The sequence below is a fragment of the Microdochium trichocladiopsis genome (assembly GCF_020744255.1).
Source record: "Microdochium trichocladiopsis strain MPI-CAGE-CH-0230 chromosome Unknown B0I36scaffold_3, whole genome shotgun sequence".
Lineage (NCBI taxonomy): Eukaryota > Fungi > Ascomycota > Sordariomycetes > Xylariales > Microdochiaceae > Microdochium > Microdochium trichocladiopsis.
Window position 1 is genome coordinate 2,016,153 of NW_025763546.1, and position 13,360 is coordinate 2,029,512.

Below are 13,360 nucleotides of genomic sequence, written 5' to 3' on the forward strand. Positions count from 1 at the left end.
GGGTGGCTTCCCAGCAGGTGTCGAGGACAATATGAGGCGGCGCCGACGATTGGCACCCTAGTTGGCCTATCCGGGGGCCCGGCAGGGCTCCTGGGTGTGGACTCGACAGGGGGCGAAGCCACCATGCGCGGAGATTCGCACTTGAGCAGCGGCCAGTATCTTCTAATTCTGGATGGGGTCAGAGAAGAAGAGAACAGGCAGGGGGGAGGGGTGTGACAATGAGCTCGTGGAAGTACCGCCGTACCCAGGGGTACTTTTCCCCGACAGCACAGGCCATGCACCCTTCTGGGCCGCCCACGGACCCTGGCCGCGTCTGGGAGAGCCACCACCGGTTCCTCTGCGAGGACGACATGGTGGCCTGCACGGACATACGACACTATGCATACGGGTCTTTGAGCTAGAGGGCGACACGGGCGCCCTCACAGGCTTGGCAGGCCCTCTTGGTCAACGCAGCGGCCAGCCGGGGAACTCCCTATGGACTCTAGCTCGCCAGGACGACCCTCATGGACCCTCTCGACCCTGCGGGACATGACAGCCAAAGCAGAAGGGCATCCGCTAAGGCACTCGCGCCAACAGCAGGCTTGTCAGCTGCAACTGGGTACGGCGAGAAGGCGGATTTGCTGGTCTGGCTGGGCGAGGCGAGGCGGGAGCAGGACAGGGCAGGACTCGAGCAGAGAGCAAGGTCCAGTAAGAAGCCGACGGAGCAATGCTGGGCTGCGCCGGGTGGGCTTTGCGGGCCTCTGGGGCTGGTGCCGTCCTGTGGTACACCAGTCAGTCAGTCAGTCGGCCGGGAGGCGAATGTTGTCGCCCACTTGAGGCGAGGCAGGCTAGCGGTTTCAGCAGAGCACATCAACTGGGCCAGATGCTCATGCAAAAGTCGACTCGTGATGTGTGTTTTGTGCCTATCACTGGCAAGTGCCATCGCTTGACAGGTTGACGGGGGCGGGCCAGCGGGCGGGCAAAGAGGGCGCCCGTCCTTCGTCGTGAGCTGGACTAATCACTGCGCGTTTCTCGACTCGTAAAGGCGCTGTGGGTGTGATCGCTGCCACGCCAGAGTGGGATTACCGTGCTGGGCTCAGGCAAACAGAGGCCCTGTGCGCAGCGGCTCCAGCCAGCCAGCGGGTGCATAAGAGGGCAGTGGGCCTGCACCCAGTGGGGGCCCCTGTGCGCCCAGTTGGAGCGATGCACCGTCCATGCATAAAACTGCACCTCTGATAGGTTGTGCGGGAGCGCCCAAGAGGAACAAAGTCGTGTGCAAGGGTGGACTCGCAGTTGTGCTCAGCTGGCCCCCCCATCTGTGCGAGGCGGCGAGCCAGTCGAGCCAGTCGAGCATCCCTCTTGCCCTCTACGCCGTCCGATTCGCCCGGCCCGCGCAACGCCTGCACAGTGACACGGGCGAATCGACGGCACGCACCTGGCCGTCACATCCTGTCTGCCCTATCCATCCGCCCTCTTTGACAGCGGCGTCATCCCGCAAAGCGTCAGCCGTGTCGAGCATTGGCGAGCATGACATTCTCGGGCGTGTGAAGCGCCGGGTCGAGCACACGCGTTATGCGCGCGGCGTTGCTCACCAGGCCGTGCGTGCAGCGCAAGTGGAGGGCCGATCCTGGCTGCTGGCCAATGTCGACGCAGCGTGGCGTTTCGCATCGAAGATCTCGAGGTTTTTCGCTGGTACAATGCAAGTCGAGCTTTACGTCGCCAGCCAAACCATCGCAACGGCCATTCTCCAGTACCATAGATGGGCTCCTGGCAGCAGGCAACCCGACGGCTTGGCCGACGAGCAACGCCTTATCTCGTATCCTGCGTGCCTGGTCTTCCTGGACATGGTACTCAACCGACCTACCCAACTTGGAATACTCTCTGGCTCTGGGTTGACCGCTTCGAATCCATGTCAACCCGGGCCGCGGAACCCAAGTCAAGCTTCCGGGCCTCTGTCAGGCACAGCCTAGTCCAGGCGATGCCGGGGTTGGGGGCAGAGCGCACGGCCGGCAAAGGAAATCTCCTCGGTCAATTGTGAAAAGCTGCGCACACATCAAGTCTAGCCTAGCCGAGGTGCTTCCTCAACAGCAGGAGCCACTGGCAGGCAGACGATCGGTTGAGACTCGTCACAACTGTGTAGGTCTTGACACGCTTATGCGTATGCGCGCACGAAGGCGGTTCGCCTCTAGCCGGCGGCACCGCCCGCCTCGCGTGGAGCGGCAAAACCGCCGTCCATCACATCAGCCAGAGAGTCAGGCACATGTTTCTGAAACACGAGACAGGTGCAAAGTGGTTGCATAGGTGGGCAGCCACACCCACCCACACACACACACACACACTGCAGCTCCACCGCACGTCAGCGCCAGGAACCAATGCGTACGCGAAGGAGAAGCGGCCCTCTGTTCTAATCCATCCAGAGGCCGCCACTCAAAGTCAGTTTGTGACCTCATCCCGAGGTTCTTTGACATCGCCCAGGCTCCCGGGTGGCAAAGGAATGTCACCTGAGGTGCGTTGAAATTTTCCGCTGCAATGGAGACCTCGCACATGTTTTCCCAATAAGAGGACTTCGCACCCATAAGCGAGCTGAGAACAGCCGAACAGCCAAGGCCAACATATCCGGCGACCCATCACAAATGATCCATCCCGGGCTTCTGAACGAACTGCTATCATGTCCTCTGTGATATACTGTAGTGCGCCGGGAGCCATGTAGCTCCAAATTCCCGTCCCTGAATCTGATTGGTTACGGCACCAGCCGATCTCCCAGCACACCGTTTCATTGTGGGACCGGAAAAGAAAGGACCAAGACACCTCAACGATGCGGGAAAAAAGAAGAACAGTAAGAAGTGACTGAAAAAAAACTCAAGCAAAGGGAAAAAAAAAAGTTTTCGCGACGAACACCCGCTGTGGTCACTAGTACACACCATTGTGTTGATAGTTCGACAGCTCATTCTACCAGTGAGCGGCTTACAGTAGCCTTGTTTCCTGGTTGGCGGTGAGCTGAAACCCAGAGCCGTGATCAGTAAGATGCAGCCAAGCACCTGCACACTGCACACTGCATGCTGCAGGTGATGGTGATGGAGACTCTGCCCTCTCGCTGCTGCAGCTGTCTGGGGGAGCCTGCAAAAGTCGAGTCTGAGCGAGCGACGCGGCCCCCGAGTCTGAGAGAAACATGTGCAGTGCAACGCCCGCTTCCGGTGCGCGCATTAAATACAACCTCGCTTGCGCATTACGGTCGGCCGTTCCTGCACAAGTGCCTGGCTGTGGACCTGCATTAGTCTGCATCACCCAGGTGCTCGCGTCCTCCAAACTTGGCACCGCCAATGCACATCCCATTTTCCACCCCGCACCGTTCCCCTCTTGCACAACTCCACGGTGGTATCTTTGGCAAGGGCGGCGTCGCCAGCGCGAGGATGGTTCATTTCGGCCAGAGACGCCGCTCAGTCACAGTTCAGTCGGTGACGGCGTAGCCTGCCTGCTCACAGCATTCCATCAAGGTTGCCAGCAGACCTTAGCGAGGATCTGAAAGTCGCCGTGTGGCCAATCCACAACACCACCAGGTCAGTTGCCGTTCTGGCACACACCATGCTTGTCCGGACCAACACACCGGAACAGATATTGGCTTTCTTCTGCCCCACGGCCTTCGCTCCCGAAACAGCCCAAGGCCCTGAAACGTTCGTCATCACACTGCGCCGATTCACACGAGCAGCAGAAGGCTTCCTTCGAGAAACCATGGTGGCACGTAGCTCTCGGTCCCTTCTCCCAATCTGGACTGAACCCCAGACAAACACCCACGCTCGGTCAAACCCCACGCTCGCCACCTCCAACGCCAAACGAGACATGGCTCCGACGCGAAAGGCCCAAGGTGGCGCCAGCGCGCTTTCATCATGGCCTGCCTGCATCATATTCAATACCGTGTACCTGGCGAGCTTGGCTTCCAGACCGCAGTTGTGCACCACTGTTACGGAGAAGTCGCCCACTGGTTTAGAGGCGCTTGGTCCAAGAGCTTGAGAGCAAGTCACTTCTAGTCGTTGCCTTCAGCCTGCGCGAGTTGCAGGGACCAACCGTCGCTGCACGCCGCTGCACATGCAGGCCTGGCTGCGGCAATGCTGCATGGGCAAGGGCCCTCGCACGTCGGAACCCGCAGGCCGACGGGTGCCACCGGGCTGGAAGACCTGCCAATCTTGCACAAAGGTCTAGAAGACCACTCAGTATCACCGGCTTCCCCACGCAGATAAGCCTCCTGCTTTCAAGTGCCCTTGGGCTCCTTGCACGAGGCAGAGCCAAGCTTCACGAGTTGCACAGCGTCAGGCCTCTCCAGTCAGTCCTCCTAACAGAGCCGACCAGGCTCAGACACGGAGGCCCACCCGAACCAGGCAGACGAACCGGTGACAAGGGCACTGTCTGGCGTGGTGCATGTCCTGGATTTCGAGAGCGTATCGGCTCGCAGCTGAAGCACGGGTTGCAGCACACATCGCTCCCGAGGCATGCGAAGCAGCAATCGACGCAACGGGGAAGACGTCGATAACAGCATGTGGTACCATCTCTCCATTTCACTCCATCCAAAGCCACCACAAAAGTACATTCGGGTGCTCCCCAGCACATTCAGACTGCCCGGCATCAGAACCGTTAGGCATCTGCCGCGTTTCTGGTCTTTTGGTCTCAAGGTCTGCAAAGCTCGTGTACAACCACTGATAGACACGGAGCACGATGATCTCGAAAGCGCAGGCTCAACGTCAACTGCCTGGAACCTTAGCATGCACAGTGCGTACAGCATCCCACAGCAGCAGCATCACCAACAATAACAACAACAACGGCCAGTGAGTGTGCAAGGAGAAGGATCCTTCACAATGCCATGCGCTAGGCCCACAATGCTATTTGTCCCAGTAGCATGAAGACAGTGCCACTAATGCAGGTTCAAACCTACTGACCAATAGGAGGCTTCCCGGTGATTTCTCGAAGCGTTCTTGAGTGCCGGCCTTCCTTCAGGGTCGTCGCCATGGTTTCAGCAATGTCCTGACGAATTTCTGTGTCGTCGCGATTTGTGGAGCAACCATCACTGGGGCCAGACCCAGTGAGGTAACGACATACCGCCGAAGGAGCTTTGCGATAAGACCCGAAAACCACTTTGCAACTTTCATGAAAGCCATGAAGAGGCTATCGCGAGACGTGCCATGTCCAGCCGTGACCACGCAGATGACATAACGGAAGGCTCGCAGGCCTGATTTGGAAAGGGCTCGATGTGTTGGTCCGTGCAAACCTAAGCCGTGCGCGGGATGTCGACGGCCAGTGCCGGTAGGAGTCTCCAACTTTGGAGAAAGCTGATCATTATTTCCCATCAAGCATAGCGCAGTTGTGGCCAATGAACGGTGTGTTCCACGTCATACCGAAACCCTTGGACATGCTGCCAGCCGTCACACATGGTGCTAAATCCCGTTCTCATGGCTCCAAGACTTGGCAGCATCTTAGCGCAGAGGAACGCAGATCACCAAGTCCTGACCTGACTCACTATATCGGGAGCATCATTCTCTCCATTTGTCAGGTGTTGCAAAGCAGACTGCGCCTTACTAGCGGGCGAGATCTGCCTCGACTCGCCTGCTTTCCATTCCACTCCGCAGTTCTAAAACCAGGATTAGCAGTAGTGGAAAAGGACCCTGACTAACGATCGGCAGGCGGTGATGCGTCGAGCGTGGACTATTGCCCATTCCCACGGAACGCGGGCGCACCAATAGCTTATATTCAAGATCAGCACGCGCTCACATGTAAACTAACGACACAAACACCATATTATTGGTAGGGGACGTTCCATATGTGGCGAGGCGGCACAACGCTTTATCGATCTGCGTAATCTGGTGAAGTTCGCTGACTGGGCCCGAATTCAGGTAGTCATTGAAGCTGCACAGCTAACTCTTCGGCTGAGCCAATTACATCTTTGTGACCAGCCATGCAAGATACTTCTCATTTGTGAGCTGGCAAACAATGGTGGTTGCCGTGCAATGGCGCCCACGCTAATGACCCAGTGCGCAGCTGGCAGACCAAAGGTTCCTCCTGCTGTCACTTCATTGCCTCGAGAAGTGGTCGGCTAATTATTCCACACCCCCCGCCCCCAAGTACCAGCAACAAGATTGCCAAGGGCGTCGCAATCCCACGCGCCCCCACAGCGAGTCGCCACTTAGTCGTGCTATCACAGCATGCTGTCGTTATCCAGTGGCTTATCAAACCAGTCTTCACTCGTCCCGTGTTGATATTGCGATCCCATGCCCGCCCATGTGAAGTGGAATGCTCGGAGACGCTTCACGCGAGGCAACGCAGCGTCACAGATCCGCAAGTTGTGCACGGCAAAAGCTGGGGAGGTTACATCGTCCAGCGTCAAGATCTGGTCTGGCAGGTGAGTTGCTCGATGTCCCTTTCGTCTCGTGCCGAGCCAGGCCAGGCACCAAAAGACGATCAGCCGCTTGCTCCGTGCACTTTCCCGCCCGTCTGTTCCTCCCGTGGCGGGTGTGCAGCATTGACCCTCCTCCGGGGTTCGGCCCAAGGCAGCACACCCACATGTTCCACGGATAGGAAGGTCCTTTGATGTTCAAGTGAGCCATCTGTGCCTACTGTACAAAGCATTTGGTACGATTCACGCGCAAGATATGCAAGGCGGGGACGGACAGAGCCTTCGTCTATTCCGTTGTCTGCGGGGAGCATGCTCGAGGTCTAGTCGACATTTCGACTCGCTTGGCGCAACACCGCTGGAGACCTGCATGCAGTTCACACTATACATGCCTGCCCATCTCGTCACCGCCATCGTTGGCGAATAATGTCTTGCAATAATGCTCAGTGGACACACCGTGGGCGAGGCTGGTGATGAGCCGCGGGTTGCCGTCAAGTACCCACCTGTCTTCAGCATCGTCATCTCCCATCCTACATTTCAATGTCTATGAAATTGCATTTGCGGCTCAAATGTCTCAACTGCGCAACCCGTCCGGTGGGCGAGCCGGAGCTATCGACGCCCACGCGGTGCGGGAGCGGGGCGTTCAAAGAGCTGGCATGGCGAGGACTCAATGAACCGCAAAGTCGGAACCAGCCATTCTGTGGCCAGTGCGATCCGAACCCAAGTCCTGTCAAGCGTTCGAGAACTCGACCCATTGCAGGTACCGAAGGGCCCTTGCCTTGCAAGATCATGTTATTGAGCTCCACCGCACACCAAGCACGGAGCACTACGGCCAGACCTCCAACCTCGTCGGTGCACTACTGGCGACGGAGGAAAATGCTATTGGCTCTCGAGTTTGGATGATGCCACCCGCCTGGGCCGCCGGTCTCCCCGTGCCTGGCATGCGTGTCAGCCCGGGCTATCTGTGGAGCGGTCCCCTGCAGGCCAATACCAGATACCCTTACCCCATCCAGGGCCCCCCCCCGGGGCAGTTCTACCAGCAAGGCTTGGGGGTGGTGGCATTGAGCAACACGGGCTTGCCCGGCTCCCCCTGCTGGTGTTCCCAGCATGTACCTGTGGTCCACAGGTTACAGCCGACAACGGTGCTGCAGGACGCAGAGCTCGTCCTCTGGATGTTCCATGCGAGGACCAGGGACTCCCCCCGTACTCTGCCTGCCATAACCCGGGAGCGGGCCCTTGTCTCGTTTCGGATCCTCTTCAATCTCGGCACCTCCCTCCCTCCCTTGCGGGCAAGGCTACCAGGACCTGGGCACCCGCGCAAAAGGTTTAACGGTGGTGCCTCGAGTTCTTCCAGAATGTCTCAAGAACAGTGTCTCGGCGACGACGACAAGAGACCACCCCCGGCGTGGCGACGCTTGGGTCCTTTTTGTGTGGGGAACGAGATTAATACCATGTCTCCCCAACGGTGGTGCGTTGTCGCCCACGTGAATATGGCCGAAAGCTCCTTGAGACAATGTTCCAACCGGACAACGCCAGGCATGAAAGGGCCCCAAAACCTTAGCCTGGGAACTCTGGGCAATCGGGACCTACCCGACCTACACCGCGCGAACTCGTCCCATGCACAACGACGCCACCAGGCACACGTGCTGGGGAAGCAGAGGGAGGGGAGTGGGAATGGACTGGTCCCTGCATCACCACAACACCAAAAGGGCCCAGGTACGTACCTCTGGGCACACGAATCCAAGCTGTGGAGTATCACCGAGCCATGGTCCCCGTAGAATATTTGGAGTCATGACCACGCGTGGAGTTTGATCCAGAAGGCCAGCATGGAAGGCCGCGTTTCCAGCCACCATATGCACAAGCTTGCGCTATCGCGGGCTGGTCATCGCTGACACACTCACTAGGGCTCATCCCGCTTGCTCGATAGGGCCTAGGGTGCTGAATAGGCGTGCTAGCGCCATGTCACTTGTCTCTGACTGAAGCACCCGCGCGTGGCCACAGTTAGCGCCACAAAGATACAGACAGAGGGAAGGGGACTTGCCAACCTAGTCTGCAATGGAACGATTTTACGAAACGTATGAGCATGCTTGTTCTGCCGCCACACACACGCACTCACACCCACACGCGCACCCAAACTACCAAAGTACCATTTTCCCATGTGTATTACTTTTGTGTTTGCTGTTGCGCGCATGGCTCTTCCTTGTTTGATGTCGGCGGGATCAGTTGCGGGGGCATCATATCGCCGGCCGGACTAATAAGCCAGGAATGGAGACCGGCGGTGTGGATAGAACATCCTGTTTCGTCGGGATGGGGACGGCTCATCTATTCACTTATGCAGGCATGCGTAAGTTGCAGTACATTTCCAGCGGATAACGCTCCGGCCAGGGACCCCCCTGTTATCGACTTGCCAAACTGGGGAATCTTCTAGGCATGATGCTGGAAATAGCACGTCGAAAGTCTGACCAAGGTTCGAGACTGCCTTGTCTCTCGACATGACAATGTGGCGGAAGAACACAGTGATCACCGCGGCGTTATCTCTTTTAGCATTTGACAGGCTGGGTCCATGGAGCTGTTTTTGTGGGCAGTGTTTCATGTGATTGTCGGGAGAAAGTGACTTGGACTGTCACGGTGGAAGACGGATTCGCCACTGAGAGGCAGCCTCTTGTTTTCGTTGTACTCGTCGTTGTTTGTTGATTATTGCAGCTGGCCGTTTCCATTATTGTTACTGGTGGGACGGTTCGTTCCATGGCGGTCCGCCCGGAACTGAGACGCGCTTGGAGAAGTGGGCAACACCGGCAGAATAGAAATCCCGGTTTCGTCATGCGCATCGCTTAACGTTCTGCTTCCACCATTAACACGCAAGATATACGTGGTTCTCTATGATCCCGCGATTGGACAAGGCGCAGCCTGGGCGTATGGCTATCTGGAAGGGCCTCATTCTGGTACAAATGTCTAACACCATCGGTCACACGACCAACTTAGCCCGTCTCGCTCGTTTGGTGCGCTGAGCGAGACCACCGAGGCTTCGTCCCCCATGATACCGCGCCTGTCGATACAGCAACGCTTGATTTCCGGGCCTGCGCCCGCCTCGTCGTGGCGCATGCTGAAAACCTGCTTTACCGCCCGTTGCGGTGAGGCTCGAGCCACCGCCATTGACTCGATTAGCTTGCTTTGCCATGCAGTGCATAATGCGAGTGACGTCTCCCCACAGACAACGGCTGGCGATCTGACGATCGTAGGCTTGGACCGGTCATAGGTCCTTACATAGAGCTGCACGTGTGGGTTGGGGGGGGACCTAATGCTCCTGCGAGGGCTGGAGACGGCGCGAAGCCGTTCACAAGCGCGGTCTCTTGTGTGACGATGGTGCATCTCAGCTGTTCTGGGCAGAGAGTGTGTCTGTATGTTTGCGCCCGTCGCTGTTGTCGAGGCTGATGGGGCTTATCTCGGCCACGGAAGAGATGGGGATCGGATGGTGGCGTGCCATGGGCCATGTGTCGGCCACGAGTCAACCGATGGTTCGAGTGGGCGCAGGAGGGAGGGAGCTAGCAGCACTGGAGCAACGCTACCAGAGAGCGGCAGCTTGGCAAGGTGTCACGCAGCAGAGGAAGCATGGTCACCGGCGCTGACGTTTGTCCTGGATGTGCTAAAGTAGTGCGGGCGCGGTGTTGAAGCCGGCCTGCATGGGAAATGAGGATGATGCAAGTGGTGTGGAGGAGGACCGGGCCGGGCGCTTGCTTCGGAGGAGGGGACGACGCCTCTCGGCCGGGGACTCGTGGGAGAACGCTCAGACAGGATGTTTGCTGGCAGTTGTGGCCGGGGAGACGGCGATGTAGTTACTGGATGTGTTCGTGTGCAGTCCGGGGCACCACGGCCGTGTTTGCTTTGCCCAGGGCGGCCTAGGGCAGCTGTATCATCAGGCGTTTTGCTGTCCCAGAAGGCGCAACAGAGCCTGGAAGGCGTGGAAGCTGTGGAAGCAGCGAGGTCGAGGGTCTCGATTGCTGCAACCTGCAGCACCCCCGCCTGCGCCACGGACGCCCGCATGCAGGCCTCAAGTCAACAACGACACAAACTCCAGAGTGTTGTCGCGCTCAACTTTGAAGCTGCCCAGCTCGCTACTGGGGAGGTCCCGACCCCGTGCGTCAGCTGCGTGGTCTGACGGCGAAGCCTACGGCGGCGTCGGCCAACGATACGACGCCTCGCCAGCCCAGCCACATGGCATCTGTCACCATCCCGCACGGCTACGCGCAAGGCGTGTTCCGCTGGCTGGATAGCGATGCGCACATGTGGCCAAACTAATTACTGGCACGCCAACACGGCTCCGTCCCTCCGCCACCATGACTCGACGTGCATATGCAGGTATGGCGGCGCAACTGAAACACCCGCAACACCATGGCCGACACACAAAGTCCACACAACCACCTTTCGGCCGCCGTCATGGCCTTGCAGCGAGCAGCGCCCCGCGGGCAGTCCCCTCCATGGAAACGACCAACGACCCCTAAAACTCGCCATGTCGACTCAGGGACCTGCATCCCACTAAGACACGCACGCTTGTCCGCAATGCTGCACGTCGCTTCTACGTCCATTCTACGGCGGCTTCCATCTGACAGTGTGGCCCGATCAGCCGTCCTTCTGCTGCCGTAGACCTTGTCCATGAACAACGCGGGCTCTTGACCTTACTCGAACAGTACCAACCTCATGTCAGCCGATCGAGCTATGGCTCTCTCGACACTGTGCAATGGGTTCAGAGAGCTAATCCTCCAAGGAGACCTAACCCCGATACATCAGCCTCACCCGGGTGCTGTAGCGGCTGTTGCAGTCCTTGGTCAAGGGCGATTTCCTTGTTATTGAGTTGCTCGACTGCGGTCAACAATGCCGTCCCAAAACCCACACGGCATGAGGATATATCAAGCCAAGAAGCCGGAGCCAGCGTTCCTGCCGTTTGCTGGCCTCGGTCATTACTTGGTTCATGTTCGAACATATTCGTGCGAGGTAGCCGAGCTATTGGATGGCGGCTGGAACTTTCCTCGCCAGTCTCGATAAGCATGCAAGCCCACCAAGGCCAAACATTGGCTCCGGATAGCGTAACGTCAAACGGCCAGGTAGCGCATCGAGCAGCCACGGGGCCAGTCGTCTCATCTGATGCTAGCAGCCCCGGAGGCTGACTAGCAGCGGCAACTATTGAACACACCCATGCGTCGATTATGGCAGATACATCCCCAAGCCCAGGTCACTGTGGTGGCCGATCAAATTTCGGCCAAGGGACGAGCTGAACGAGTGCCAAGCCGAGCCTAGCGCGTGTATGTGGAGGAGACATGCTGGACGAAGCGAACAGAGAGCGCAAATTCAGCGTCAGCGCCAGGCCGCTAGCAAAGATGGCTTGCATTACGGCTTTTGAGGCGTTCAGAGCCATGGGACTGTTCATTATTGCGGCCGCGCCACCACGGCCATCACATTCAAGCTACTTGAGGCTAGGTTAGCGTCCGGGAATGGCCGGCTCACTTACACGGTGATTTGATTTCGGCCGGCACATGTAGACACTTCGTTGACGCTATACCGTTTTTCGAGGCCCCCAGAACCCGTATAGCTTCCTGCACCAAGGACAGACTGTGCCTCAGCCCCGTCCTTCTTTGCATGTTCCATGGTACTAGTTGCCCGCATGTATAGAACTAAGATAGCTACATGGCCTCTCTGGGCGTCCCTTCTCTACGCCGAAGCCTGCCTCAACTTGGAGGCCCTTCCCACACGCCCCAAGCTCCGCATTACCCATCGGTCTTATTTGGTGGAAATCGCGCCTGGAACTCCGTAGCTGCTTGACGCGGTGGCAAAGTAGCTCATGGCGCAAGTGGAAATGTAAAATGCCGTGTGTATTTCAGCTTATGCGGAGTAATGAATAAGGGTCTAGTTACAAAGATCCCTTGTCTCGGGTAGTATCTCCTACACGTCCGGCATGCTGGCGTTTCCGACCGGCACAACGCAAGACACTACACTTTCGAGATCGCATCTGGCCGTCAAGTCCTTCGAACGTCCAGGGGACGTACGACACGGGCACAGGGCAAACGCAATGTGGAGAGCGTCCGTGTTGTGTGGCTGTTCAACCAAACGCCAATCAGCGAGCTAGTCTGCTTACTGGTGCCTGGATCCAGGTCCTCGTGGAGCACACGCTCCCTCCAAAGACACACGGACTCATGATCCGCTGGGAAAACAGGGACAAGGAAGGGTCTGAGGGTCGCGCTGGCGCGAGACCAAGGGCTCCTCTCTCTCCAGGCGCCTGAAGATCGCTCCCACGATCGCCGCCTAGGGTGGTTTTGAACGGGGTGCTCCCGAATCCTTATCCTTGGTCATGGCGCTGCTGGCCCCATACTTGGACCGACCTGTCAAAGCCTGGTTTTGGCTCTGTTCCCGTTCGTCTTCCGCGTCCTTCTACTTTCCCATGCCTCACTTCTCGAGATCGCGATCGAGATCGCTGATCTTCCTCTCTTGACGGTTCTTATGACCCTGATCGCCGGTGAGAATGGGAAGCAGCGCAAAGTGAGTGTGGTCCAAGCAGAGCGAGAGGTCATGGCGGTGGCGTCGTGGTTTCTTCAACGTCTGTGTCTAGCATTGTTTTTTCTTTTCCTGTCTGTTATTGTTGTTGGCTGCTGCCATGTGGTCCCGGCCGTCTCTTTGCTTTTTTTGGGCGGCTTTTTCCGTGGTCCCCTGATTTCCTGTCACACATACGCGCACGCGCCCACACACACACACATTGACACCCCCAGATCGGCATGCATGGGACAATGTCTCACTTCTCGAGTCAGGTCTGCATGTTGGCTTGACAGGCTGGCTGGTTGGCTGGTAAGCCGGATATTGAAGGCTGCCTGTCCCCATTGAACAGCCGAGGAAGAAAAGAAAAAAACGCCACAGACGTGTTGGGGGCTTGTGCTCGTGTCTTTGCTTGGGTCTTTCCGCGTGCTCGTGCATACACGGTCCTCATGGTCTAACCGGAACTCCGCCGGGGATGAATTATGG

The 13,360-nt window shown here is 57.9% G+C and overlaps 1 protein-coding gene across 1 annotated transcript; it reads right to left on the reverse strand.

Moving 5' to 3' along the window:
• Positions 1-9,835: 9,835 nt before the first annotated feature.
• Positions 9,836-10,403, reverse strand: B0I36DRAFT_89128 (uncharacterized protein). The gene has a single exon (XM_046163532.1). It carries the CDS (start codon positions 10,394-10,396, stop codon positions 9,947-9,949), a length of 450 nt encoding a protein of 149 aa, XP_046015272.1. The 5' UTR covers positions 10,397-10,403; the 3' UTR covers positions 9,836-9,946.
• Positions 10,404-13,360: the final 2,957 nt, after the last annotated feature.